The 27336-nt window shown below is 40.7% G+C and overlaps 2 protein-coding genes across 12 annotated transcripts in view; one reads left to right on the top strand and one right to left on the bottom strand.

Moving 5' to 3' along the window:
* WDFY3 (WD repeat and FYVE domain containing 3) overlaps positions 1 to 27336 on the top strand; it is a 304455-nt gene that overhangs the window by 273362 nt on the left and 3757 nt on the right. For all 10 annotated transcript variants that reach the window (XM_054554129.2, XM_054554132.2, XM_054554131.2 and 7 more), the window contains 11 exons: positions 3974 to 4065; positions 4610 to 4822; positions 7710 to 7857; positions 8956 to 9110; positions 10074 to 10232; positions 12463 to 12642; positions 16571 to 16753; positions 18230 to 18326; positions 21480 to 21803; positions 22443 to 22554; positions 23317 to 23514. In XM_054554129.2, coding sequence (XP_054410104.1) covers positions 3974 to 4065; positions 4610 to 4822; positions 7710 to 7857; positions 8956 to 9110; positions 10074 to 10232; positions 12463 to 12642; positions 16571 to 16753; positions 18230 to 18326; positions 21480 to 21803; positions 22443 to 22554; positions 23317 to 23514 — 1861 coding nt within the window. The remainder of the gene's footprint in view (positions 1 to 3973; positions 4066 to 4609; positions 4823 to 7709; positions 7858 to 8955; positions 9111 to 10073; positions 10233 to 12462; positions 12643 to 16570; positions 16754 to 18229; positions 18327 to 21479; positions 21804 to 22442; positions 22555 to 23316; positions 23515 to 27336) is intronic.
* Positions 18485 to 27336, bottom strand: part of CDS1 (CDP-diacylglycerol synthase 1) — a 100260-nt gene continuing 91408 nt past the window's right edge. For both annotated transcript variants that reach the window (XM_009240163.4, XM_054553279.2), the window contains exon 15: positions 18485 to 20388. In XM_009240163.4, the coding sequence (XP_009238438.3) occupies positions 20282 to 20388 (107 nt within the window). In that variant the 3' untranslated portion in view covers positions 18485 to 20281. The remainder of the gene's footprint in view (positions 20389 to 27336) is intronic.

The following is a 27336-nucleotide window of genomic DNA, read 5'->3' as shown; positions in this document are numbered from 1 at the left end:
ACAGCCACATTAGTGTTTCCTTATGTTCACTTATAATTCAACTTTGGAGAACGTTGCCTTCTTCCCCAGTGATACCACTGTCAAAGAGACAAATATGGAGAGGTGCAGAAAGAAAGATAGCTCATAATCTTCCAGAAACATCTATCAGTTATGATAATCCATGTTGCAAAGGTGTTCCAGACTGACCACTTACAAACCCAACTAACCAATCTACTTTTAAAATAAGTAAATAAAAAAAGGAGGATGTATCTTCGTCGTGTTCACCCTCATAACAAATTATCTTCCCTCCTTGAAACAGCATACTTTAAAAAACAGTGGTTGGGCCAGGCATGGTGGCTCACACCTGTAATACCAGCACTTTGGGAGGCCAAGGCAGGCGGATCACTTGAGCTCAGGTGTTCAAGACCAACCTGGGCAACATGGTAAAACCTCATCTCTACAAAAAATACAAAAATTAGCTGGGCGTGGTGATGTGCATCTGTAGTCCCAGCTACTCAGGAGGCTGAGGTGGGAGGATCACTTTATCCCAGGAGGTTGAGGCTGCAGTGAGCCGTGTTCGTGCCACTACACTCCAACCTGGGTGATAAAGTGACACCCTGTCTCCAAAACAAAACAAGACAAAACACTGTTTGTATATAAAACCTAAAATCATACGACTCATAAGAAAACATAGGGGTAAATCTTCATGATCTTGAACTTGGCAATGTATTCTTAAATATGATATCAAAAGTACAAGCAACAACAACAAAAGATAAATTGGATTTAATCAAAATTAGAAGTTTCTGCATCCAAGAATGTTACCAAGAAAATGAAAAGATGCCTATAGAATGGAAGAAAATATTTGCAAATAATATATCTAATAAGGATCTAGTATCCAGAATATAAACAACTCTTATAACTCAATAACAAAAAGACAAACAACCCTGTTGGAAAATGGGCAAAGGGCTTGAATAGACAATTTCCCAAATAAGTTATACAAATGGCCATTAAACTCATGAAAAGATGCTGAACATCATTAGTCATTAGGGGAATGCAAATCAAAACCACAATGAGATACCACTTCATATTTACTAGGATGACCATAATGGGGTGGGGGGAACTGAAAAATAACAAGGGCTGGCAAAGCTATAGAAAAATAGAACCCTCATACATTGCTGGTGGGAGCATAAAATGGTTTAGCCACTGTGGGAAGTAGTTTGGCAGTTCCTCAAAAAGTTAAACAGAATTACCATATGACCCAGCAGTTCCACTGCTTGGTATATAGAATTGAAAATGCAACTCAAGTAAGTATGTGTGTGAGCATGTTCATAGTAGCATTATTCACAATAACCAAATGGCAGAAACAGCCCAGATGTCTATCAAGTGATAAGTGGATAAACCAGTTGTAGCATATACATACAATGAAATATTATTCGTCCATGAAAGTGAATGAGGCACTAATAAATACTACAATGTGATTGAACCTCAAAAACATTACACAAAGTGAAAGAAGCCAGACAAAAACAGTCACATATTGTACATTTCCATTTATAGGAAATACTCAGAATAGGTAAGTCCACAGAGACAGGACACAGATTGGTGTTCTGGGGCTGGGGTGAAAGTAATACAGGCAGCTACTGATTAACAGGTACAAGATTACTTTGGTGGTGATAAAAATGCTTTGGGACTAGATAGAAATTGTGGTTGCATAACATTGTGTCTGAACTAAATGCCACTACATTGTTCCCTTTAAATGGCTGACTTTATGTGAATTTCACCCCAATAGAAAAAAAAAAAACAGTTTGCCTCTTCACACAGAAAAGAGAGTAAATGGTGTAAAAGAAAACACACTTGGGGCTGGTCGCAGTGGCTCACGCCTGTAATCCCAGGACTTTGGGAAGCTGAGGTGGGCAGATTGCTTGAGGCCAAGAGTTCGAGACCAGCCTGGCTAACATGGTGAAAACTCATCTCTACTAAAAATACAAAAATTAGCTGGGCGTTGTGGTGTGTGCCTGTAATCCCAGCTCCTCAGAAGGCTGAGGCACAAGACTCACCCGGGAGGCAGATGTTGCAGTGAGCCAAGATCATGCCACTGCACTCCAGCCTGGGCAACAGAGCAAGACTCTGTCTCAAAAGAAAAAAAGAAAGAAAAAGCACTTGGATTTTTTTTCCCCTTGCTATGAGATAAGTAATATTCACCCTGGGGTCTTCTTGTCCATGCATCCTTGGATACACATGGAGGAGAGCTTCAGAATAGCAAAATTAAGGGTGGGGCACTGGCTCTTGCCTATAATTCAAGCACTTTGGGAGGCCAAGGTAAGAGCATCACTTGAGGCCAGGAGTTCAAGATTAGCCTGAGCAACAGAGCAAAACCTCTTCCCTTCAAAATAAAATAATTAGCCAGGCATGGTGGCACGTGCCTGTACGTGGGAGGCTGAGGTGGGAGGATCACTTGAGGCCAGGAGCTCAAGGCTGAAGTGAGCCTCATAGCACTGCACTCCAGCCTGGACAGCAGAGCAAGACCCTGTCTCAAAAAAAAAATCTAGAATTAGACAAAGGCTTTCCTACAGACTATGTTATCTTTATATGTCATTTTAAAATTGCATGTAGTGTTCATAAAATAAAATTCTATCAAATAAGTATTCAAGGATTATAGCAAAATTTGGAAAAGTAATTTCTATCTCAAGTAGCCTTTTTACCTGTTTATTATTACCAAAAAATTAGGCCTAGTGGGCATTTCAGGGGGATTCAACACAGAGCGTGCAGTGTGTGTGGTTGAGGAGGAAGGGTTGTAATGACTTGATTTATTTTTGTCTTAAATCATATGGTAACCTTTCCAACCAAGTCAAGACATTCCTTTAAACAATAAACTGATATTTGTACCACTCACTTAATATCACATTGTAAATAAACCATCGACTAGCAATGATAAAGGCAAGATTGTATCTAAGGGAAATATTTTATTCGCTTTCACTTGGAATTGGCTTTGTGTTCTAAAATTTGAACAACTGCATTTCTGTATGAAAATTTCCAGTACAAGTATTTATCTAACCAACTGCTATTAAACTAGTGAGTCAACATTGTTGTTTGTAGAGTAATTTTTACAATGATAATCTGATTTGTATCTATAAAAACTCTGTAAGCTAAAGTGACTTTTTTGGTATATTTCAAAAAAAGAAGAAAAACACCCTTTTTGCTTAGATGCAGCCAAATTTAATATATTTTGATGTGGATAGATTTCATAGTGAATGGTTTCTTTTATATTTTAGAAATTATCTTGGCTATCACTTAAAATAAGTTTATATGGAATAAATATTATTTATGTGCTTTATCACAACATTTTTTTTTGTTTTTGACAGGTAGCCCTATAGTTTTTCCAAATATTTTTTCTGTTAAATAATGTAATAACAGCAAAAAGTTATGTCATTTCAGATTTTGCTTTTTAAATGAGAATGCTTACTGCAAATACATGCCAGTTCTACAGAGCTCTTTTGAGAACCTAAGAGTCAGCGATATAAGAAACCTCTTGTATTACAGATATCTACAGGAGACTGTGCCCAGGAGATTCAAGACAGTAACCCTGCAAAATGTTTTGCTGAAAAGGAGTCCTGTGGTCAATTAAATTTCAGACATTTTGTGTTTGATATCCCTCTTAGAGAAGGGCAGTGCATGTTAGCATATTAAACCTCTGAGGAGTCCTGCCCTCAAGACTCTGCAGAAAGAAGCATGTTTCACTTTGTATAACTCAGCATTTCCTGAAGACATTGGCAGTGAGGGCCTCAGTTTTGCTGACTTAGTAACTCTTTCTGCTGGAGTGATCTGAGGACCAGTCTTGAGGGATGCTAGAGTTGATAATCTCTGAAGTCCTTTCTGGTGTACAATTTTAGCGTTCTGGTAATGAATCTAACCCACCATTTCTCTGTTAGATTAATATAAAGTTACCATTTATCCCATTCTTTCTTTTTTTTTATTTTTAATGTATCCAATTGCATAGGCTGTAAACAAAATGGCACCAAGCTTGGAGATGTTATCCTTCCACCCTGGGCAAAAGGGGACCCACGAGAATTCATCAGAGTCCATCGTGAGGTAATGGAAGCACACTTTACAATTGAAGTTGAATTTCATTTGGTTATTGAACATAATACAAAGACAGGGCCTCTAGCAGAGTACCACCTGTTTGTTACTAATACAGCCAGGTCCCCTTATCTACAGGGGATACATCCCAAGAACCCCAGTGGATGCCTGAAACCAGGAATAGTACCAAACCCTATATATATAAACTATGTATTTTCCTATACATATATAGCTCTGATAAAGGTTAATTTATATATTAGGCATAGTAAGAGATTAAGAATAATAATAAAATAGAACAATCATAACAACCTACTAAGAGCTATGTGAATGTGATCTCTGTCTCTCACTCTCATAAATATAATAATATTTTCAAACCATGGTTTACTGCAGGTAACTGAAACCTCAGAAAGTGAAACTACAAATAAGAGGGGACTACTATGTTGTTTTTATGATTTTTAGTTATTTTAGTTCCTATTAACCACTTACCAAGGTTTTTCTAGTCTCTGAGCAAGTAATAGAAGTCAGCCAGTGACTAAACCTGTGTTTGAAATTACAGGCTTTGGAGTGTGATTACGTGAGTGCCCATCTACATGAGTGGATTGACTTAATCTTCGGTTATAAACAGCAAGGCCCTGCTGCAGTAGAAGCTGTAAATGTCTTCCATCATCTTTTTTATGAGGGTCAAGTGGATATCTACAACATCAATGACCCACTAAAGGAGACAGCCACAATTGGGTTCATTAACAACTTCGGTCAGATCCCTAAACAGGTATGGATGTTTTTTTCTTATCATTGATGTACTCTGTTTCATTTTGTAACATTTCTCTAGATTATAGATTACCACAAAATAATTAAGTTTACATTAACTTAATAAAGAGCCATAAATATCACCTAGTATTTCAATCGATTCCTAGATTGTTGCTTTTTTCTCACTCTCACAGTCCAGATAAATAAAAATTTTTGTTTAAAGAGAATTATCCCTTACAAACTAATGCAGGGTGTGCTTCCTTAAACCTCTGTAAGATGTAACAGGAGGGACCTTATAGGCCACATACACAGAGACAAGGTTTTGTCTGGAGGCCAGTGGGAAACCAGTGCTGATTTTAGTCAGAGAAATGACATGGTCATATTTAAACTTTAGAAGTTCATTCTGGCCTCAGTCAGAATAAACTACTCTATGCGTGCCTCTCTCTCTCTCTCTCTCACTCTCTCTGTGTGTGTCTGTCACACACACACACACACACACACACAGGGGACCCAAATGGGGAGCGGAAGACCACTAAGAAAGCTATTGTGGTAGTTCAGAGAACAGATGATGATTAATTGGGTTAGATTGTTGACATAGGCATAATAAGTGCTGTGCTGTGAGAGCACGTGCCTTAGGAATGCCTAGGACATGCAATAGCTGCCCTCACCACCTTCTGGAACTTGGAGAGGAAGACGAAGATCTAAGCCTCTCAGCACCCAGATACTGTAGGCCTGTTTCATGTTCAGCAATGAGCAAACCTCCATGAAGAGACCTCATCCCTTCTCTCATCCCCATTGTCCGAGGTATGGCAGGAGGGCTGGGTGCACCAGAAGTAACTGCAGCACTTCTCCACAGTGTGGAGAAGGCACACTTTGATGAGCTGGTCAGACCGCCCACCTTTACTAAGTACCAGTGGCTCATACTTTGATCCTGGCTACCTTCTCTGTTCCTGCTTTAGATGTCTCTACGGACTCCCTTTTTTGTAGGTTAACTTGAGGTTTCCAGGGTTGACACTTGAGAACACACAAAACAATGGCTCATCTCTTTATATAGAAAAGCCATGATAGATAGCAGGACATGCTGTAACTGTACCATTCACAATGCAGTCTGATCCCCTAGCAATCTGATCCCCTAATAAAAGAAACATGTTTACTTTTATTTTTATTTATTTTTATTTTATAGAGAGAGAGTCTCACTATGTTGCCCAGGCTGGTCTCGAACTCCTAGACTCAAGCAGTCCTCACACCTCAGCTACCAAAGTGCTGGGATTACAGACATGAGCTACGGTGCCTGGCCATGTTTACTTTTAAAGCAAAATGCTTTCTGATAAACTATTCACAGTTGAAGAATATTAGCTATACCTTTATTTAGTTAACTTTTTTCTTTTTCCGGAGAGTTACAAGCGCTGGAGCCATCTTTCATACCCTAGGGGAAATACATATTCTGAACAAAAAATCAAGACACTTGCACTATTGCAGGATTTTTGTGCTACTTTGAAGTAGAAGAGGCCAGAAGTCTGGGAAGTATCGTTTGGATGCCAACATATTTCTGGGACATACATTGAGTAATAGAGGGTACTTTCAAGTAAAGCCATCCTCAAAAATGTAGGTTTTATGGTCATCATCTCCATACATCATTATATACCCGCAGCCTGGTGCAGTGCTCTGTCCTTAGGTCCTCACGTAAAAGTGCTTCAGTAAATGCACATTCATGAGAGTGCTTTACAACTATGTATCTTAATAGAAGCCTGATCTTAATGTCCTTTATGTAGATGAAATAGTAATAAAACATTTAAAGATTTGAGAGTCTGGAATGTGTATCTTCCTCTGCACAAAGAATTTTTTCTGTTTTTTTCTCTTGGAAACCCCAAATATCTAATTTACAAAGTGTGATGGTGTTGTATTCATCTTAAATCTCATTTCTTTTAAAGTTTTTCAGATCTCCTCAAATACTAGTTTTCCAACAGAAACTACTCTATGCCTGTCTCAAAGATTTACAATAATTGAAAAATAGTAATCTTAAATGTACTTTTTTTTTTTTTTTTTGAGACGGAATCTCACTTTGTTGCCCTAGGCTGGAGTGCAGTGGCGCAATCTCAGCTCACTGCAACCTCCGCCTCCTGGGTTCAAGCGATTCTCCTGCCTCACCCTCCCAAGTAGCTGGAACTACAGGCGTGTACCACCACGCCCAGCTAATTTTTGTATTTTTAGTAGAGACGGGTTTCACCATATTGGCCAGGCTGGTCTCGAACTCCTGACCTCATGATCCGCCCACCTCAGTCTCCCAAAGTGCTGGGATTACAGGCATGAGCCACCTCACCCAGCCATTAATATTTTTAATCCTGTAGAAATACTGAATGATGATGTAGCACATTTTTATTTTCTTTTTTCCCTTTACAACATAGCAAAGCACAAAGAAGATGATAATATTCACACTTTCAGCAAATCAGTAGCACCTTTTTAGGACACCAAAATGATATTTCTAAATTACATAAAGGCCACATTGAAACCAGAAATAATCTAACTAGATAGAATGTCTGCCTGTCTTCAATGGCAAAGAATGGTATTAGGATACTAAGAGTTAACTTTTGAATATCATTGGAAAATAATTGTCGATCAACTGTAGATTGACTTTCTTTGAGAAATTTATTGTGAATTCAGCTTAGCATAGAACAAGACGATAGCCCATGCTTTAATATCATACTCCTGTCCCTACTTATTCAGGTGTGAGTTCTCTGGCCACCTTCATAGCCTCTTTGAATCTCTTTCCTCGGGTGTAAAATGAGGATAATATAGTACCTAATGGTTCTTGTGAACCTTAATTGAAGTAAGAACACAATGCCTGGCATATAAAAGGGCTTATAAGTGTTATCTTTCATTATAAAGTGAGTCATCTTCTTTCATACCAGTTATTTAAAAAACCTCATCCACCAAAGCGAGTGAGAAGTCGACTCAATGGAGACAATGCAGGAATCTCTGTCCTACCAGGATCTACAAGTGACAAGATCTTTTTTCATCATCTAGACAACTTGAGGCCTTCTCTAACACCTGTAAAAGGTAAAATAATGAGAAATAAACTTTTGATTAATGATTTAATGGGATTATTAATAATCCCAGTTTAACAATAACAAATTTGCTTTTTGACAATAGCATAATTTGTTTAATAAGTGCCATACATTTTGTGTTAAATTACTAAATACCTACTAGTATTTATATTTTCTCTTTTTGCTTTTTTTTCTCTGTTTTCTTTTTTTGGCTTGTTGGACTTCATATCAGAAGGAACCAAACAGGCTTCTCTCTCCTCTTTAAGATAATCAAAGCTCTAAAATACCAAAACCTTGTAAATTCAACTTTATAGATAAAAAAAATTTGTCTTCATAATTTCATTCTCATTTAAATATATTCTGCCTATCCGATATATTAGTAAAAGAACGTATTTTTAGTATGCCAATGAAAAGACATCTGTCTTTTATCTAATGGTATAATGGGATATCTAAAAATATTTTTTCAAGTAGGTTTTTTCCCCTTAGAATGAAAAAAAAAAGTTCTGCAAAATCTTGAAGTTGTCGCTTAAAAATATCCAAGAATTGGAACAAAGTCTGGTTAACTTGTGTGCCATTCTATGCCATTTGGCCTCATTACACAGACTCTGCTCTGTGCCAGCGTCAGTCACTGCTGGCGATTCTTCTGGAGTAGTAATGTGGTCATCAGAGTGCTGGTGTGGAGCAAGGAGTCCGTTCCTCTGGGGAATGACATAACCTTCCTTGAGGAAGTCTAAGGGCTGGCTATAACTTGGGAGGTACTAAAGACATAGGTTTGTTGATAATCTGTGTCCCTATGACATTCTGGGGAGCATCCCAGATTACTCTTTACAACCCTAGGGAGGCAGACCTGAATGGTAGTAACCAAACCAGAGAGTGCCCAGAAATAGGAAAGCTGGAGGAAAGTCCTGCAGAGGACCTGTTAGGTTCAACATTCCACCCAGCAGGTCTTGTAGGAGATTCAAAAGCCCAGCTCTATTTCTGAGATCATTTTTTCCCAACGTAGGTGTCAGGATGCTTGATTTATATGAATATTTGAAATTATCATGCTCTATGAGATAATGACATTAGTTTTTCCTGTTCCTGTCCTAATACCATGATTTCTTTTTTCTAGAACTCAAAGAACCTGTGGGACAAATCGTATGTACAGATAAAGGTATTCTTGCAGTGGAACAGAATAAGGTTCTTATCCCACCAGCCTGGAATAAAACTTTTGCTTGGGGCTATGCAGACCTCAGTTGCAGACTGGGAACCTATGAGTCAGACAAGGTTTGCATTATTTCCTGCCTACTCATTTAATATTGCTCTTTTGTGGTCTGGCTATCCTATATGACTAATAGGGTTGGGGAGAACCCAGTCCAAGGGCTTGTCAGCTGTTCCTCCAAACCCCAAAAGAAAAGTGAGGTTTCCTATTTGGGGAAAGGAGAGCTTCACTGAATGAGAGCAGGATAAAGGAACTCATAGAGATGTCATGTTCTCTGCAGAACAAGCCTCTTTGCAAAGTTGTGTAATAGGGGCTAGCAGTTTCCTTCTCACTCAAAGAATTCCTCCGAGAGATCCTAGCCAGCAAGGTGCTCAGCATTTCTGTCAACCAGAATAGCCTCCTTTTGATGAGTCACCATCTGGCCCACTTTTCATTTTAGTGCTGCAAACAAGCTGGCAGAAAACCTGTTGCTCCATCCCGCAAGAAGCAACAGAAACTGTTTTGGGTCCCATAAGTACCTCTTGGAGAGACAATCTGTAGTGATCCTTTGGTGCCCTGTGTTTGCCCTCCAACAGTCCCTTCCCAAATGCAAGACGAAAAGAATCTGCATAGTCTGTTATGTTGCTTTGTAACATGATTCCATTTTGTTGATGTTCTCCTTAGCAGCAGTCATGCTCTCTTTTCACATTCTGTCTACAGCAAATGCATCCTTTTGCCACATTGTCCCCTGTACCTTCCATAGGTCACACAATTTGAGCATCACTTTCCCAATCTGGAGAAACCAGAGACCCCCATTATGAGCAAAGTCCTTTTTGGTTATGGCTTTCAGCAGCAACAATAGTTTGGAGGCGGTAGGGGTAGTTCTGGGTAGAGATTCAGTGGATATGCTTCTGAACTAAAGCTAGCTGAGAACATGAGCCGCTGTTTGCCGGTGAGGTGCCTGCACCTTCACTCAGTTCTGCTCCTTGAGTTTCAGGAGTTTGTAGTACTTAATGGCATGTGTGTCTCACATCCGTTTTACTTTACAGGCCGTGACTGTTTATGAATGCTTGTCTGAGTGGGGCCAGATTCTCTGTGCAATCTGCCCCAACCCCAAGCTGGTCATCACGGGTGGAACAAGCACGGTTGTGTGTGTGTGGGAGATGGGCACCTCCAAAGAAAAGGCCAAGACCGTCACCCTCAAACAGGTAAGAGAGAACATAGAAAATGCCAAGAGGGACATAGTCCATCTCCTGTGCCTGCACCCTGTAGGAAGTAAAAAGCTTCCTTAATTCTGAGGTACTTCAGATATAATGGACAAAACCAAAGTGATGTTCTGTTGCTAGAAATACTTTTTTGAAAAAAAAAGGAAATCAGAATAGGCTGCTTCTAACAATGATCTAAGCCGGTCCCTTTGTTAAAATCTGAAGAAAGTTATCTTTAGGTAACATATATTTCAGTGTATTTAAGTAATATAAATGCAAAAGTCTAAATTGAATTTTTGCAAACTGAATTATGTTTGCTATTGACTCATATTAATTTCCTTCCAGGGTGATTTCCATTTATCTGCCACTAAATTCTTTATTCTTTGTTTCTCTCTTTTCTCATTTGTCATATACTTAAGGATATGCCAAACTCATGAATATATTCAGTAGAGCCCTTGATGATTTAATTAACAAGTATTTCTGATTGCCTGTTACATACATGATTCTATTATTAATTTTTACTTAAAGCAAGAGTCCTTTTATAATTAAGCCATTTCTTAATATTTGATCTGTGAGAGAACTTACCATAAGGTATTTTTAAATAAGGAGCATATATATAAGTATTTTTAATGATATAAATTTGAAAAATAATGTAACAATACCACTTATCAATTATTGAGCACCTCTATTTCAGGGGACTGTGTTGAGTATTCTACAAATACAAAACTCTAGTCCACACAATTCTACAAGGTAGTTATTAGCCCCATTTTACCCCTGAAAAAGACACAGGTTAGAGTGGTCAAGACACAAGTCTAAAGTCACATGTAGCAGTAAAGCTATAATTTAAATTAAGTTCTGTCTGACTTCAAAGCTATTATAAAGCCAAACTCAAACAGTGGTGTCATAAATACCTGTAGAAAAAAATTGAACCCCTGTTCAGTATAAAAGTGAATCATCTGTATAGGCCAGAAACTTCACAGAGTTGCTGGGTCCTGAGGCAAGCCATATAAAGAGGGAGAAAGTCTTGAAGTGAATGGATTACAAGGTTAATAGTACATTTTGCTGATCCAAATTCTGCTTAAAAATATTTTCCATTTAGAAAATGCACTTTGAAAGTAATGTGCCAGGAAAAAGGACTTCCTGCTTAAAATAGTTTCCTGGGGTTTGCTAAGCATGCAATAAAGATGTCTATATGACCAAAATTTTAAGCCAACTCATTTTTTTATATTATGCACACACACACATATATATATTTCATGTGTATACACAGATAGTTTTCTCTCTCAAAAGTATTAAAAAATTGATCAACCTTCAATCTATAAAAAATACCTACTCTACATGATAGCAAAATCTGTCCTCCAAGTTTACACTGATTTACACCCAAGGCTTTCCCCAAATGTACAATAGGAGGCAACTTCTTACATCCTAGTGTGGAAGGCGGCAGATGAAGCCAACTCATTATTAAGCGGATATATTTTTCTGCCAGGGCAGATGGCCCATTCTAAGTACTTAGGAACTACTAACAGTAATCTAAATCTTTTTCTTCAGAATATTTACTTATTTTCACACATTGCCATTTCCTTGGGTCCTTTTTCTCTTCATATTCCAGCAAAAGAGGGAAGTTCTTATTCTAGTTTAAAGAAAGAACTCCTCTCAGGCACAGATACTCAGATATCTCCCATTGGCAGCAGGACTTCAGCATGCTGACGCCTCAGGACTACATTCTCCCTTTGTCTATTGTAGACCACGTGCTACAACCATGTGGTTCTCACAGTTTATGCATTTTTTTAAAAAAAAATTCATTCAATTGTAATTCCTTAGAATGGTCTGAACAGGAGTTTGTGGCATAAAAGAATAGATATAGAGTTGAAATTCTGTATTTTTGGTGCCCATAATCAATACATCTCTACATAAAAATGGTATAAAGAAACCCAAGCTGGGTTGTGGTTGTCATTCCCTCTTCCAAGATCCTGGCCCAACTCCAGGAAAGAAGTAATGTGAAAACAAAGCCTCCAGAGTGCTCCAGGCTTCTCTACCCCCCGTGGGCTGAGGCAAGGGCAGTCAGCAGGAGGAGAAAGGTCTGCCTTCCAGACTCTCCAGACACCACTGCTCGAGTCACCCACTACCCAGCATGCGTGCCACTGCTTCCTGATACATCCAGGAGCTTCTGGAGTCACTGTGGAACCCTGTCACTGAGATCAACCTGATTTTGTTTGTTTGTTCTCATTCGTAGGCCTTACTGGGCCACACTGATACCGTCACCTGCGCCACAGCATCATTAGCCTATCACATAATTGTCAGTGGGTCCCGTGATCGAACCTGTATCATTTGGGATTTGAACAAACTGTCATTTCTAACCCAGCTTCGAGGGCATCGAGCTCCAGTTTCTGCTCTTTGTATCAATGAATTAACAGTAAGTAGTAAATTGCCCACTTCACTTATGTTTAGGTAAACAAGTAGTCTTGGCCAAACTCAATTAAAAATGGTGGGGCTCAGGGGAACATGTCTGAGTTGCAGCTGCTCAGGAGGCTAAGGCAGGAGGATTAGTTGAGCCCAGGACTTCTGGGCTGTAGGCACTATACCCATCAGGTGTCTGCACTAAGGTCAGCACCAATATGGTGACCTCCTGAAAGTCAGAGACCACCAAGTTGCCTAAGGAGGGATGGACCAACTGAGGTTGGAAATGGAGCAGATCAAAATTCCCATGCTGAAAAGTGGTGGGCTGTGCCTGTGATAGCCATTGCACTCCAGCCTGGGAAACAGCAAAACACTGTCTCTTAAAAAAATAAATAAATTTTTCTTCTAAAAAATGACTCATTGTTTTTGAAGTTGATAGATACTCATTTTATAAAAGTTACTACCTTTTCTTTGATTTAGTGTTGTTTGAAAAGCAAATAGATGTTAAAGTTTGTAATCCAGAGAGCAGTTTTGTCTTAAAATCCATTCACTGCTGCATGCAGTAGAGAGAACAAAATTTGATTAAAATAAAACAAAGCTTTCTAGAATATGTTTTTTTTAAAAACAGGAAATTTGTAGGATTTGTTAAGAATGTTAGAAATTGGCCGGGCATGGTGGCTCATGCCTATAATCCCAGCATTTTGGCAGGTCATTGCAGGCGGATCATTTGAGGTCAGGAGTTCTAGACCAGCCTGGCCAACATGGTGAAACTCCATCTCTACTAAAAATAAAAAAATGAGTCGGGCTGGTGGTGGGTGCCTTTAATCCCAGCTATTTGGGAGGATGAGGCAGGAGAACCACTTGAACCCGGGAGGTGGAGATGGCAGTAAGCCGAGATCGCTCCACTGCACTCCAGCCTGGACAATAGAGTGAGACTCAGTCTCAAAAAAAAGAAGAAGAAGGTTAGAAATGTGTTGAAAATTTTAATAAAATATAGTCAGAGTATGGAAAGTAAAAAGGGTTACATTTGGGTACCCAAACAAGAGAAAAATTCTTACATAGCTATTTTCAAAACAGATCAAAAAGTTATCAAAAGATGCTATCTGTTTTCAGAAATAAATAGTTCATATACAAATAAATGAAAGACGTCAAATAAAATAAATACCCTCATCTAGGATCCCTCTACACATACCAAGCCTACCTGAAGCAGACAAGAGGGGATTCATTGCTAAGATGGTCTTGAAACAGAGGAAGCTTGAGAGCAGGTTTACAGAGACCAAGGCCTCACAAGCTTATCGAATTAGTAAGTAGATGATGTGTGTCAGCATGTAGGTGATGCCCCATATACAAATCCGTCTTGGGAGTAGACAGGAACCCACCCAAGCCTCATCGCTTCTTAGCTATACATATCCATTGCCACCTTACCGTCACCCCTACCACAGGGCCATCCTTCATGACACAGAACATTTCTAGCCATGTCACTGAGTGACATTCACACCATCACCTACACAGACAGCTTTCCTCTTGAAGGGTGCTGCATCTTTGATTTCTACCAGAAGTTACTCAGTATTAACACTTTTAGTCAACTATCTTGTAGTCACTTATTAAAAAAGGAAAAAGAAAGGAATTCACTTATAGTTGTCAATCACTTAGAGTGTCTGATTAATAATGGCAGATACACTCAGGTTGAGAATGAGTGGGTGGCAAGGGTAGAAGAATCAAATTTGTTTTTGTTTCTGTTTTTTTTTTTTTTTTTGGGTTTTTTTTTGAGACGGAGTCTCGCTCTTTCGCCCAGGCCGGACTGCAGTGGCGCTATCTTGGCTCACTGCAAGCTCCACCTCCCAGGTTCACGCCATTCTCCTGCCTCAGCCTCCTGAGTAGCTGGGACTACAGGCGCCCACCACCGCGCCCAGCTAATTTTTTTGTATTTTTAGTAGAGACGGGGTTTCACCGTGTTAGCCAAGATGGTCTCGATCTCCTGACCTCGTGATCTGCCCGCCTCGGCCTCCAAATTTGTTTTTTCTGTCTGAAAGGTTTAAGAGGTTTTCAGAACAACACATCGGGTTGGTCCTGCAAACATTTGAACCAAAAGAGCTTTACAAAAATGTGGGTGCTGTAGAACTGCTCTTATGCAGCAGTGTTGAGTCAGATGCTTAATCCGTTATTTGGAGCACTTTGTTTTGGGGTTGTTCTTCACTTAAATACTGATAATTTTATTATAGCCAGTTGTTATTTGAGCCAGTGTACACTAGTGGATTGCAATATTTGCTGCAAATACTGCAAAAGCAGTCTTTTCTTTTTAAGATGCTTTTGTAATATCTTAATAACTTATGAAAAGATTTATATTTCTGTTGTGTTTCTCCAACCAATATCAAGCCTGCTTTACTTCAGTTTACACTTCAGGCCAAAGCCACTTTGCCTTTAATTATTCTTATGTCTCTGCCCTCATAACGACAGGATTTACTCTAATAAACTCTAATTAAGGCCCCAGAGTAACTGAAGAAGGTCTTGCCCAGTGCAGAATGGAGCAATTTTCTCTTGCAGAGACTAAAGCCACTAATTAAAACTCAACTGCTGACACTCATAGTCAGAGATGGTTCAGTAACTGATACAGAAGTAGACACAGCAGTGCTTTGCTAAGTATTGTTTTGGTTTGGGTTTTGGTTTATTTCTTGCCATTTTGGTAGAAGAAGAGCTAGGGGGTGGGAGGAGCAAGGAGGAGCAGTAGCAAGACCAGCACAGACGGTGCAGCACAGACTGTGGATGGAACAGGCCCAGTCCTCCTCCTCACCCTACCCCAGCCTCCTCCACCTTACCTTCTTATGTGTTGATGCTGCTTTGCAGCTTCTAGTTCTCCTCTGTTTTTGCTGACCATCTTCAGACTTATGTAGGTTCTTATGTATCTCCTGAGGGTACTGAACTTTACCAGGTCTTTTCTAAAGGTAATACCCAGCATTGTGACAAACAGACTATCTTAGGAATGAAAGAGGCAGCACGGTATGGTATATAAGCTTTGGGGCTATAGAAAGCTGGCTTCAAATCTCTGATGATAAATAAGTTACTTAAGTTCTTTGCCCCTCACCTTCATCCTTTACAGCAGGGCTAGTGATAATCTCACAAGGTTGCTGTGTTAACTAGAACATCTGAAGTCTCCACCCCAGTGACTGGCACACAGGAGATGCTTCAGAAAGCATCCTCCTTTCTTTAACTATAGTGGGTTGTGTTCTTACCAGGTTAGGTAGAGCCCAGCCTGGTAGAATTTCAGAAAATAGGTTGTTCTTTTCTATCTTTGGAACTCATAAAAACATAAGTTATCAGCTCAGGGAGTCTTGGTTTTTACTAAGTTTGCCAAGAAGTGACCCATTTACCAGTCTCCTTTTCTCCCCTCACGTTTCCCCACCCCTATTTTGAATACAGATTTTAAAATAGGATATTACAGCATTACCAAGATTGTGCCTTTTGATTTATTGAAGAAACACAACTATATCTGGACTGAAAAATGCCTCTTCTACCCTGTGGTTTTAGTGGTTGGATTCATTTTGTAAAAGTGGAGGTGGATTCCTGCCTCTAGATGAAAGGCGTAATAGATTTTGTTAACAATGGGAGGAAGAAGAGTAGTTCTGCATCTCCTCAGATGACAGGGAGCTTTCTTGTGTCGCCAGACCTTGCTCAGCAGTGTGCCAGGGACGTGAACCTGCCCTTTGTCTCCATCCGTGGTCCCTTTGGCCACTGCATCCACTCAACTGTGAATTCTTAAAGAAGCCTCTGTTGAGGGTATTTTTTTAAGTCAGCAAGCACTGAATTTCAGGTTACCTAAGAAATTAGCCACTAGTCTTAGGACTGAAAGGCTTTTTGAGAACTGGGCCAGGGATTCAATTTGCTTCAGAAACCAGAAGGTAATTGGAAGGGAGCAAAGAGAATGACGTTTTTCTCTCTCTTCTCAGGGGGACATTGTGTCCTGTGCTGGCACATATATCCATGTGTGGAGCATCAATGGGAACCCTATCGTGAGTGTCAACACGTTCACAGGTAGGAGCCAGCAGATCATCTGCTGCTGCATGTCGGAGATGAACGAATGGGACACTCAGAACGTCATAGTGACAGGACACTCAGATGGAGTGGTTCGGGTAAGTGAACTGAGAGAAAAACTCATTAGGATATTTGTCATCCTAGTTTACCTGAGACTTGTAGCTAATTACAGGTTAAGAACACCTGAACAAGTTGTAATGTTTAGTGAACTTTCGCTCCAGCTCAGACAGGCCTTGGCCTCTGCATTATCAGACATGAGGAACACCGGTGTCTTGGCCTCTTTTCTTCCTATTAAGTAGATCTGGTAGTGCTACTGGCCATTTGACAGCTTGACACAATGAGGTCACTTAAACATGATTCCCATGTCACACTGGGATTGCTCAAAATGCGAACTGCAGAAGTACTGGGTTTTCAGCCTGTCAAATGGCTTCATAGGGAAAACATAGTGAGCAGGGATAAGTCTCTTCCCTACAGAGAATCACAGTGCTGGAGAACACTTCCAGGGTCCCCAGCTAGGATCCCAGATGACTGCACCTGAAGCCTAGATGTAGTTTATCCTTTTCTTAGGTTGCTATGTGCTGGGCCTCTACAGAAAATAGAGGCAATGGAGTATTCACTTTTGTAATCTGTTGAAGTATTTGAGTTTTTCTGTCTCAGGAGATTTTTCTTTGTGCTTGTTTTTCCTTAATTGTGCTCTTTGTAAAAGCAGAGAGCAGCTGATTACCACCCTCTCTAGTCAGAGTCACATGTTGAAAGACAGTGAAGCCATCAGTCCACTCCAATACCACACCCTGTACCTCACACGATACACATCTGTGCACACACAAAAACTCACAAACACACACACCCTGGAGTCCGCTTCCTCGACAGTGGTATTTCACACTGCTCAATCTGTGAAGCAGCATAAAATAGCTCCCTAGCCAGGCACCTGGGGATTCTGTTTACTGTGTGCCCTCTTGGAGATCTATAATGTGTATTAGCATATGCAAGACTCTGAGAGGTTTTTGTAGGAAACAAAAAAGTTTACTTAGTTGAACTATGTTTTTGTTTTGTTTTTGAGACAGAGTGAGTTGCTCTGTCGCTCAGGCTGGAGTGTAGTGGTGCAATCTCGGCTTACTGAAACCTCTGCCTCCCAGGTTCAAGCAATTCTCCTGCCTCAGCCTCCCAAGTAGCTGGAATTACAAGCATGCACTGCTGTGCCCGGCTAATTTTTGTACTTCTAGTAGAGACAGGGTTTCACCATGTTGACCTGGCTGGTCTCAAACTCCTGACCTCAAATGATCCGCCCACCTTGGCTTCCCAAAGTGCTGGGATTATAGGCGTGAGCCCCTGCACCTGGCCTGAACCATGTTTTTAAACTGATATGACTATAATCTTTTTCCCTGTACTTTGAAACAGCCGTTGTGTGCAGGCAGCCCCCTGCCACATCTTCCAAGATACGGGAAATCTAACTGTATAACATGATGGAAATTAAGTTATCTGTTAACCCTGAGAGTCTATCTTCATTGAGTAATGTAAATTTGTTCCTTAATCTGTTTCTTAACTTTTTAATTTTTGTACTTATTTAAATTTAGTTTTGGAGAATGGAATTTTTGCAAGTTCCTGAAACACCAGCTCCTGAGCCTGCTGAAGTCCTAGAAATGCAGGAAGACTGTCCAGAAGCACAAATAGGTATTTAATACTTTCTAAAAATGACTCAAATCGTTTTCATATTTCTTTTAAGTCAGTGTGGATAAGCTTGTACCAGACAACATAAAGAGGAGCCCAAGGTTGGGCACTGCTTGGAGAAGCATGGTTGCTGCCTATTGTGTGATTCCTTTGAGCAGACATGCAAGGTTTTCTCTACTTCACTGGGCAACATTCAGTGTGGTGGTGTCTTGTGGTTAACTTCCACATTCCATACTAAATATAGCACTTACTTCCTAGAGTACCAAAGGCTTTGGCTTTCACTTCTGAAAACACACAACAGACCTAGAGGGCATGCTGTTGTATAAGTCAGACAAGCCCTGCTGCACCCCAGCCCCACATTTGTTCTGCCCACCATGGGGCTGGCTCAGTGTGGACAACAGATACAATTGTGTTTGTAAACAATTAACAGAGGCAGACCAGAGTCCACAGTCAGACTTGCTTACGTTGGGGCATTAATTCACACTGAAGCCTGGTTACCTATAGTCCATTATTTGTGAAGCAATTTAAAATTTTCCAGTGAAATACAGAGATAATTGATTTCTACCCAGAATAACTGAAAGCAATGCCATAACGCCAGGGTGAGATCTGCTTTGCATTGCAGTCACTGAAGAAGCCGCCCCCTTTGATGTAGAACAGTGGGTACAAGGAACTTCCTGGAAAGGAACAAGGTTTTAAGTTTGACCTTCAGATTGTTTCTCCATGATTGGCTTTTGTGCACTGAGAATTCAGTGTGACTATGATGATGTGAGAGAGTTAATAAAGGAAACTTAGCAGAAGGACACAAGTCACTTCTCTATATAAGCTGAAAGTAGCTTTTACTTTCCATGCCAGAGAAGAAAAAAGATCCCTTGGGCAGGACGTTTTAATGTTGGTGTTATATTAGTACATGTAAATTTCTAATTACAGCCCCACCAAAAATGTCATCTGGGTGTTTGGGGACATAAAAATTCAGTTTAATTCAATAAGTATTTGGGGGTTACCTGTTACATGTCAGATATTGAATTAAGGGAACCAATGAGAAGTGGGTCATTCTTCTTTCCCTTAAAAAGCTTTTAAGTAAATAACAGTGGAAGAGGAGATGAATGAGTGAGATAGAAGGGGTCAAATTCAGGGTGGAAAGATATTTATATGTCTTTATTGTGGGCAGTCTGGCAGAAGTGGCAGAGAGGGAGAACAGCCCACAGGAAGGATTGAACAATGTAGAAGTGGTGAGATTTGTGGGCACTTGCTGGGGTGAAATGTAAACAAGCTAGTGGTTCACTGGAAATTAAAGCCACTTCCAAAGCTGCTTGTTTGCGGACCTCAGAGCTCACGATCATAAGCCGTTGGGGTGAAAACTTCGTTCACATTAGTCCAGTAGCCCCCTACTAAGTAGGAAGCAGGCAAATAAAATATTTGTCTTGCTAAGAAAATAACTTTGGTGAGCTCAGTATCCTCAGGAGTAGGTTCTAAGACCTCCTTTTGATACTAAAATCTGAGAATGCTCAAGTCCCTGATATAAAATGGTGTATGTAGTATTTGCATAAAACCTACTAACACCCTCCTGTATACCTTAAATCATCTCCAGATTACTAGCAATACAATGTAAATGCTGTGTATATAGTTGTCATATTGTATTGTTTAGGGACTAAGGACAAGGAAAAAAAATTCTGCACATGTTCAATAACAGACACAGTTTATTTCTCCAAATATTTTCCATCTGAGATTAATTGAATCCGTGGATGTGGAACCCGCAGAAATGCAGGGCCAGGTATACTTGTTTCTTATACATTTTCCCTCCAGTAGACTTTATTGCAAGAGAGTAGAGAGTTGATGTGAAGAAATGCAAAATAACAGTGAAAAGAGGAAGAAGAACAAAATTCCAAAGTAAGGCTTTCATAGAATAATTCACTAATCTTTAGCCAGATGTTGTGGCATGCACGTGTGGTCCCAGCTACTCAGAAGGCTGAGGCGGGCAGATTCCCTGGGCTCAGGAGGTTGAGGCTGCAGTGAGCTATGATCGCTCCACTGCACTCCAGCCTGGGTGACAGAGCAAGATCCATGTCTGTAAAAATAAATACATAAATAAAAATTAAAAATAAGTTAACTCACTAATCTTTGAGTCATTAACCACTATATGCAATGGCCCTTTACCATCTTGTAGAAAGAATATCCAAAAGTAGCCGGGCGTGGTGGCCCACGCCTGTAATCCCAGCACCTTTGGATGCCGAAGCGGGTGGATCATGAGGTCAGGAGTTCAAGACCAGCCTGGCCAACATAGTGAAACCCTGTCTCTACTAAAAATACAAAAATTAGCCTGGTGTGGTGGCGGGTGCCTGTAGTCCTAGCTACTTCCAAGGCTGAGGCAGGAGAATCACTTGAACCCAGGAGGCAAAGGTTGCAGTGAGCCAAGATTGTGCCACTGCACTCCAGCCTGGGTGACACAGCAAGATTCTGTCTCAAAAAATACATACATATATATATATATATATATATATATATATATATATATATACGTGTGTGTGTGTGTGTGTGTATATATATATATACACGTGTGTGTGTGTATATATATATGTATAGAATATCCAAAAGTAATCATTTAGAATGACAATTTCAAGAACTCAGGAGGCACAGAACTGTTAAAGGAGTCCAGAAAAGGGGGAGAATACTTTCAGCTGAAGGAATTGGGTGATTTAGAGACAAGAATGTTTAAGCTGTGCCTTGAAAGCTAGGTGACATTGGAAACACACAGAGATTGGAAAGATGGGTCTAGGCGGCACCAGCAGCATGTGAAGAAGCTCACCTTTGGAGGAGCAGGTCTGCAGGGAGAGAACTGGAGTGACACCATCTAGCTGCAGCACAGGAGGGAGTGTGCGGCAAAGGCAGATTCTGGCCAGATTGTGAGAGATTGAATTCCAAGCTAAGGATTTTGGCCAAAGTTTTTAATAAACTCTTTCAGAAATTCAACTTTTTTATTTCTTTGCTCTCTGTACTCTAGCCAAAAATCCTGGCACTCACTTTATTTTTTGTTACACTTAGCTTAAAATATTATGTCTATAGAGGCTTATAACTGGGAGAAAAAAAATACTAGCAGAACAAAGCTGGGTGTAACTTTGATGGGTCTGTATGTTCCAATTCTCTCAATGCTTCACCCAGGGCAGGAAGCCCAAGACGAGGACAGCAGTGATTCAGAAGCAGATGAGCAAAGCATCAGCCAGGACCCTAAGGACACTCCAAGCCAACCCAGCAGCACCAGCCACAGGCCCCGGGCAGCCTCCTGCCGTGCAACAGCCGCCTGGTGTACTGACAGTGGCTCTGACGACTCCAGACGCTGGTCCGACCAGCTCAGTCTAGATGAGAAAGACGGCTTCATATTTGTGAACTATTCAGAGGGCCAGACCAGAGCCCATCTACAGGGCCCCCTTAGCCACCCCCACCCCAATCCCATTGAGGTGCGGAATTACAGCAGATTGAAACCTGGTAACTTGAAGTCTGGTATCTATTTCTGACTCCTTATATGTGGTGTGAGGGTTGGTGGATTGAGGCAGTGGGGTCTAGCTCTCCCTGGGCCCCACCCTGGATGTGCCCTGTGACCTGGGCCACTCACACAGAATGCCTCTTTACCCAGAAGGCCTCTTCAGTTTCTTCTAGTGTAAAGTGGACTTAAAAATTCTATCCTACAATGGCGTTTGCAATATGCTGGGCATCTTTTAAAGAAAAATACCTCAAACCAAAAACTGTATTTATTCACAACTCATTAAATCACAGAAGCTAATTAAAAATGAATAAATAAAACTACATTTGCAGATAACTTTGCCCAGAATAGAGTTAGAGGCAAGGTCCTCAATTGGAGAAATTGGATGCATCTGCTTGCATTGAAAATTTCTCCTTCTCATTAGTTTGTCCCCTTCAATGAGATGTTTTTCCAGCCTGGCCCATGTTAATGTCAAGCTAGGTAGCTTTACTTTCAACCAAGGCAGCAGCTGCCGAGAACTGGAAAAGCTGCTGTAGCTGCATGTTGAGGTACCCTAAGTTTAAGGCCACCATCTTAGAGTATTTCTCCCCAGTATTGGCTTCTCTCAGTTGAGTTATGTTGTGTCCTCCACTTCTCCACTCCAGGGTACCGATGGGAACGGCAGCTGGTGTTCAGGAGTAAGCTGACTATGCACACAGCCTTTGATCGAAAGGACAATACACACCCAGCTGAGGTCACTGCCTTGGGCGTCTCCAAGTAAGTGTCAGGCTTTTTCCAGCTCCGCTTCCCATCTGAGTTGTTTGGTTAGCCAAGGGCCACATACTCCAGCCCAGTCTTTGGGGAAAACAGATTTTATTTGTATTATCATACGTAGCTCAAAGAGATAAATTTGAAGAAGAACGCTGTCAGTGTGTGGATATTTTTCTTTTCTTTTTTTCTTTTTTTTTTTTTGGAGACAGGGTCTTGCTCTGTCACTTAGCCTAGAGTCAGGGGCACAATCACAGCTCACTGCAGCCTCAATCTCCCAGGCTCAAGCAGTTCTCCCACCTCTGCCCCTCAAATAACTGGGACTATAGGCGTGCACCATCACACCCGGCTAATTTTTGTATTTTTTGTAGAGACGAGGTTTCACCGTATTGCCCAGGCTGGTCTCAAACTCCTGGGTTCAAGTGATCCGCCCACCTCGGCCTCCCAAAGTGCTGGGATTACAGGTGTGAGCCACCATGCCCATACACTGGATTTAAATTCTGAATTTTTTTAAAAAGTGAAAAACTGCTTTTTCTGTTCTTCAAAGATACAGCAAGGGTGATCCAAAGAAAATTGCAATGGAAGTGTAAATTTGGGCTCAGTTCAGTTTTTGTCTGTTTACACATACATCTCTGAGTGAATCAAGGGGTCTCTCCAGGACCCTTACCAGCCCCAACCCCAAAACACACATCCACCAAAATCCAGAGAGCCTCAAGAAGGAGATCACAGAAGCCTTCCGTGCAGTGACCTCCTCTGTCGTGTCTCCTGCAGGGATCACAGTAGGATCCTCGTTGGTGACAGCCGAGGCCGAGTTTTCAGCTGGTCTGTGAGTGACCAGCCAGGCCGTTCTGCTGCTGATCACTGGGTGAAGGATGAAGGCGGTGACAGCTGCTCGGGCTGCTCGGTGAGGTTTTCACTCACAGAAAGACGACACCATTGCAGGAACTGTGGTCAGCTCTTCTGCCAGAAGTAAGATAAGATATATACATTTTGAATTTACATTGATTAAGCTCTAAGGTTGTTAATTATGCCCTGCACACAGGTTCTGATTGGCCCTGGCGTCTGCACTACAGTATGCCTTGTTGGTATGAACCAGTCTTCACTTTTCCTATTCTTCGTTATTACTACAATTAGGAAATTTTTCTGTCATACAAGAGTCACAAACACCTTGTCATCCATGACACAGAATGCGCATATGCTAATATTTCATTGTATTTAATTTAGAAGCCTGTATGTGAAATGATCCTATAAACACTATAGATACATTGTAAGTATCCTCTTTGCACCTTTCACCAGTCACACCCATTCTCTATGTTTTTATGCTTTCAGGAACATGTGTTGCCTCTGTAAACATTACATCATACTATTTTGGTGTTTTCAGCTTTACTTTTCAGCTTTACATAGTATATACTGTTTTTGCCCTTCTGTAACTTTCTTACTCAACATTGTTTTTGAAATCCATTTATATATATATCTTATTCTAATATATTCATTTTAACTACTGTCGGTTATTTTAATTATATGAATTTATCACCATTTATTTCCCTTTTGATGCCCTCTCAGGGTTTTTTTTTTTCTATTTTTATCAGTACTATAAATAATGCTACAGTGCACATCCCTATAAATGCCCTTCTAATACACAAGCTGGAATTCCTCTAGAGATGGAATGAAATTGATAGAACACAGACTTATTCTTGATCTTAGTTAGATATTGCCAAATTACTCTTCAAAACAGTAGTGCTAGTTAATACTACCTCCAACAGGCCATGAAAGTTCTCCAAATTCTTAGTCACGCTTGGTACTGCCAGACTTTTTCCACTTTTGCCAATCTGATAGCTAAAAAATAGTGCTTTGTTGTTTTAACTTGCAATGCTAGTGAGACAACATCTTTTCATGTTTGTTGGCTATCTGGGTTTCCTTTTGGGTACTTTGCCCTTTTTTTTTCCTTGAGGAGTTCTTTTATATATTCTGTGCTGTACACCTTTGTCTTTTATATATCTTGCAGATACATTCTGCCAGTCTGTGGCTTGTGTTTCAACTTTGTATATGTTTTTTCTGTCATCTACAAGTTTTTAAACCGGTTGTAGTCACATGTATTACTCTATGATTTTTGCTTTTTTGTGCCTTAAGAATTCTTTCTCTGTCCTAGGATCATAAAGATAATCTTGTTTATTTTCTTTTAAAAGTTTCAAGGTTTTATTTTTCACATTTAGGTCTTTAATTCATTTGTAATTTACTTTGGGGTATAACATGAGGCGAGGATCTATTTCTCCCCCATATGAAAGGTCAGTGGTCCCATGGCTGTAGATTTGGTTGATATCTCTGTCCTACACCCGGGTCCCAGATACACATCCACAGTCGTTACTTTTTCTGCCAGACAACAGAAAGGATTCCACGGACAGTACACTTTAAGGCTTATATTGCCTTACTCCAGAGATGCTTTCATAGAAAGCATATTATTCTCAACTTGTGTAATTATGAGTCCATTCCTGAGGTTTTGTAGGCAGCATTGGCGCACTGGTATGGGTGTAGTCTTTGGGTTTACACTGACCAAATGCTCATCGTGCTACCTTCTGTTGCCGTAATGCCAGCAAGTTACCGAGCCTCTCTGAGCTTTGGTTTCTTCATCTGTAAATGTGAGTAAGAAGACCAGTCCTCTTAGAGCTTTGAGAGAATTAAATTAGATCACATATATGAGTGTTGTAAAGCACCAAGTTCAGAGTCTGGCAAAACAGGTGTTCCATAATTTGATTCCTTAAACCTTTTCTGCTGGGCAGTCTGGTTCAAGATGAGGGACCTAAAAGGTTGCAGCCAGCCATTTCCTGTGGGAGTTTCTGTGAGGCTGGCAGAGGATTCTGTCTAGTGGCTCTGTGCTTTGAAAGGCCTGCTCTATAAAACCTATAATGGGACCGGGCACAGTGGCTCATGCCTGTAATGCCAGCACTTTGGGAGGCTGAGGTGGGCTGATCACCTGAGGTCAGGAGTTTGAGACCAGCCTGGCCAACATGGCAAAACCCTGTCTGTACTAAAAATACAAAAATTAGCCAGGTGTGGTGGTGAGCTACTCAGGAGGTTGAGGCGAGAGAATCACTTGAACCCAGCAGACAGAGGTTGCAGTGACCCAAGATCACGCCACTGCACTCCATCCAGCCTGGGCAACAGAGCGAGACTCCATCTCAAAAAAATAGATAATAAATTTAAAAACCCATAATCGGTTTTATAGAGCAGGCCTTTCAAAGCACACAGCTGCTAGACATATATATATCTTTTTTTTTCTTTTTTTTTTTTGAGACAGAGCCTCACTCTGTCACCCAGGCTGGAGTGCAGTGGCACGATCTCGGCTCACTGCAGCCTCCGCCTCCTGGGTTCAAGCGATTCTTCTACCTCAGCTTCCTGAGTAGCTGGGACTACAGGCGTGCACCACCATGCCTGGCTAATTTTTGTATTCTTAGTAGGGACGGGGTTTCACCATATTGGCCAGGCTCGTCTCGAACTCCTGACCTTGTGGTCTGCCCACCTCGGCCTCCCAAAGTGCTGGGATTACAGTCATGAGCCTCCGCACCCAGCCTATATATATATATTTCTTGAGATGGGGTCTTCCTCTGTCACCCAGGCTGGAGTGCAGTGGCACAATCACAGCTCACTGCAGCTTTGATCTCCCAGGCTCAAGCAGTCCTCCCACCTCAGCCTTCCAAGTAGCTGAGACTATAGGCAAGAGCCACCACACCTGGCTAATTTTTGTATTTTTTGTAGAGATAGAGTCTCACTATGTTCCCCAGGCTGGTCTCAAAGCCACGGGCTCAAGCAGTACCCCCGCCTCAGCCTCCTAAAGTGCTGGGATTACAGTTTTCAGCCTCCACACCCATCATATTAATCTAGTGATTTGTACTAGCACTCCCGTATGTATGCTGGCACACATCTGTTCTTTGTAGTGTTTAATTTTCAAAATATTGTTTAAATATAGGTAATTCTTTAAATTATCCATTGCTATTAAATGTTGGATGGAAGCTTTATTGGAAACTGACCGAACAGTGATAAGTTCTGATGAAGCAGGCACAGAAGGAAGTGCTTTCCAGAACACACAGCCTGTGGTCTCTGTGGCTGAGAGCTGTTGACACTCCTGAGGGTTCTGAGAGGTCCAGTGACAGTCCTTTAAACCCATAAGCTTATAGTACTTAATTTACTCTCTGGACATTTTTACTGGTAGATTAATGGACTAAACATAAATCTCCATTTCAAGGCGAGGCACAGTGGCTCATGTCTGTAGTCTCAGCACTTTGGGAGGTCAAGGCAGGAAGATCACTTGAGGCCAGGAGTTTGAGGACAGCCTGGACAATGTAGTGAGACCCCATCCCTACCAAAAAAAAATTTTTTTTCATTTCCATTTCAATCTTCTGAAAATCCAAGCCTAAAGTGATTTAATACCACATCCTGAGTCACACCTGGCTTTATTCCAGGAATAGGAACTCTGAATACTTCTTAAAGAATTTGAACATCTCTTAAGAATAGTCTTCTTCAAACAGTTCTAGCAAGATAAATAGGAAATGAGGGTGTTGGGACTGGAAAAGGAAAGCCAGTCTAACTGTTTAAGAAATGATTAAAGAGTGGATCAATCAAAATGTTTAAAAGTACAATGGAACTTGATAGTGATCAAACTCATATTTCTCTTGGAAATTAGAAGACTCACTAATGAGTCATTAGTAATTCTCTTGAAAATAGATACTCATTAGTGAGTCTTCTAATTTCCACTAGTGAGTTTTTCTGATTTCCAAGAGAAATATGTCAAGCTCC

Source organism: Pongo abelii, chromosome 3, assembly GCF_028885655.2.
Source record: "Pongo abelii isolate AG06213 chromosome 3, NHGRI_mPonAbe1-v2.0_pri, whole genome shotgun sequence".
In the NCBI taxonomy this organism is placed as follows: domain Eukaryota; kingdom Metazoa; phylum Chordata; class Mammalia; order Primates; family Hominidae; genus Pongo; species Pongo abelii.
This window is presented reverse-complemented; position numbering and strand designations above follow the sequence as displayed.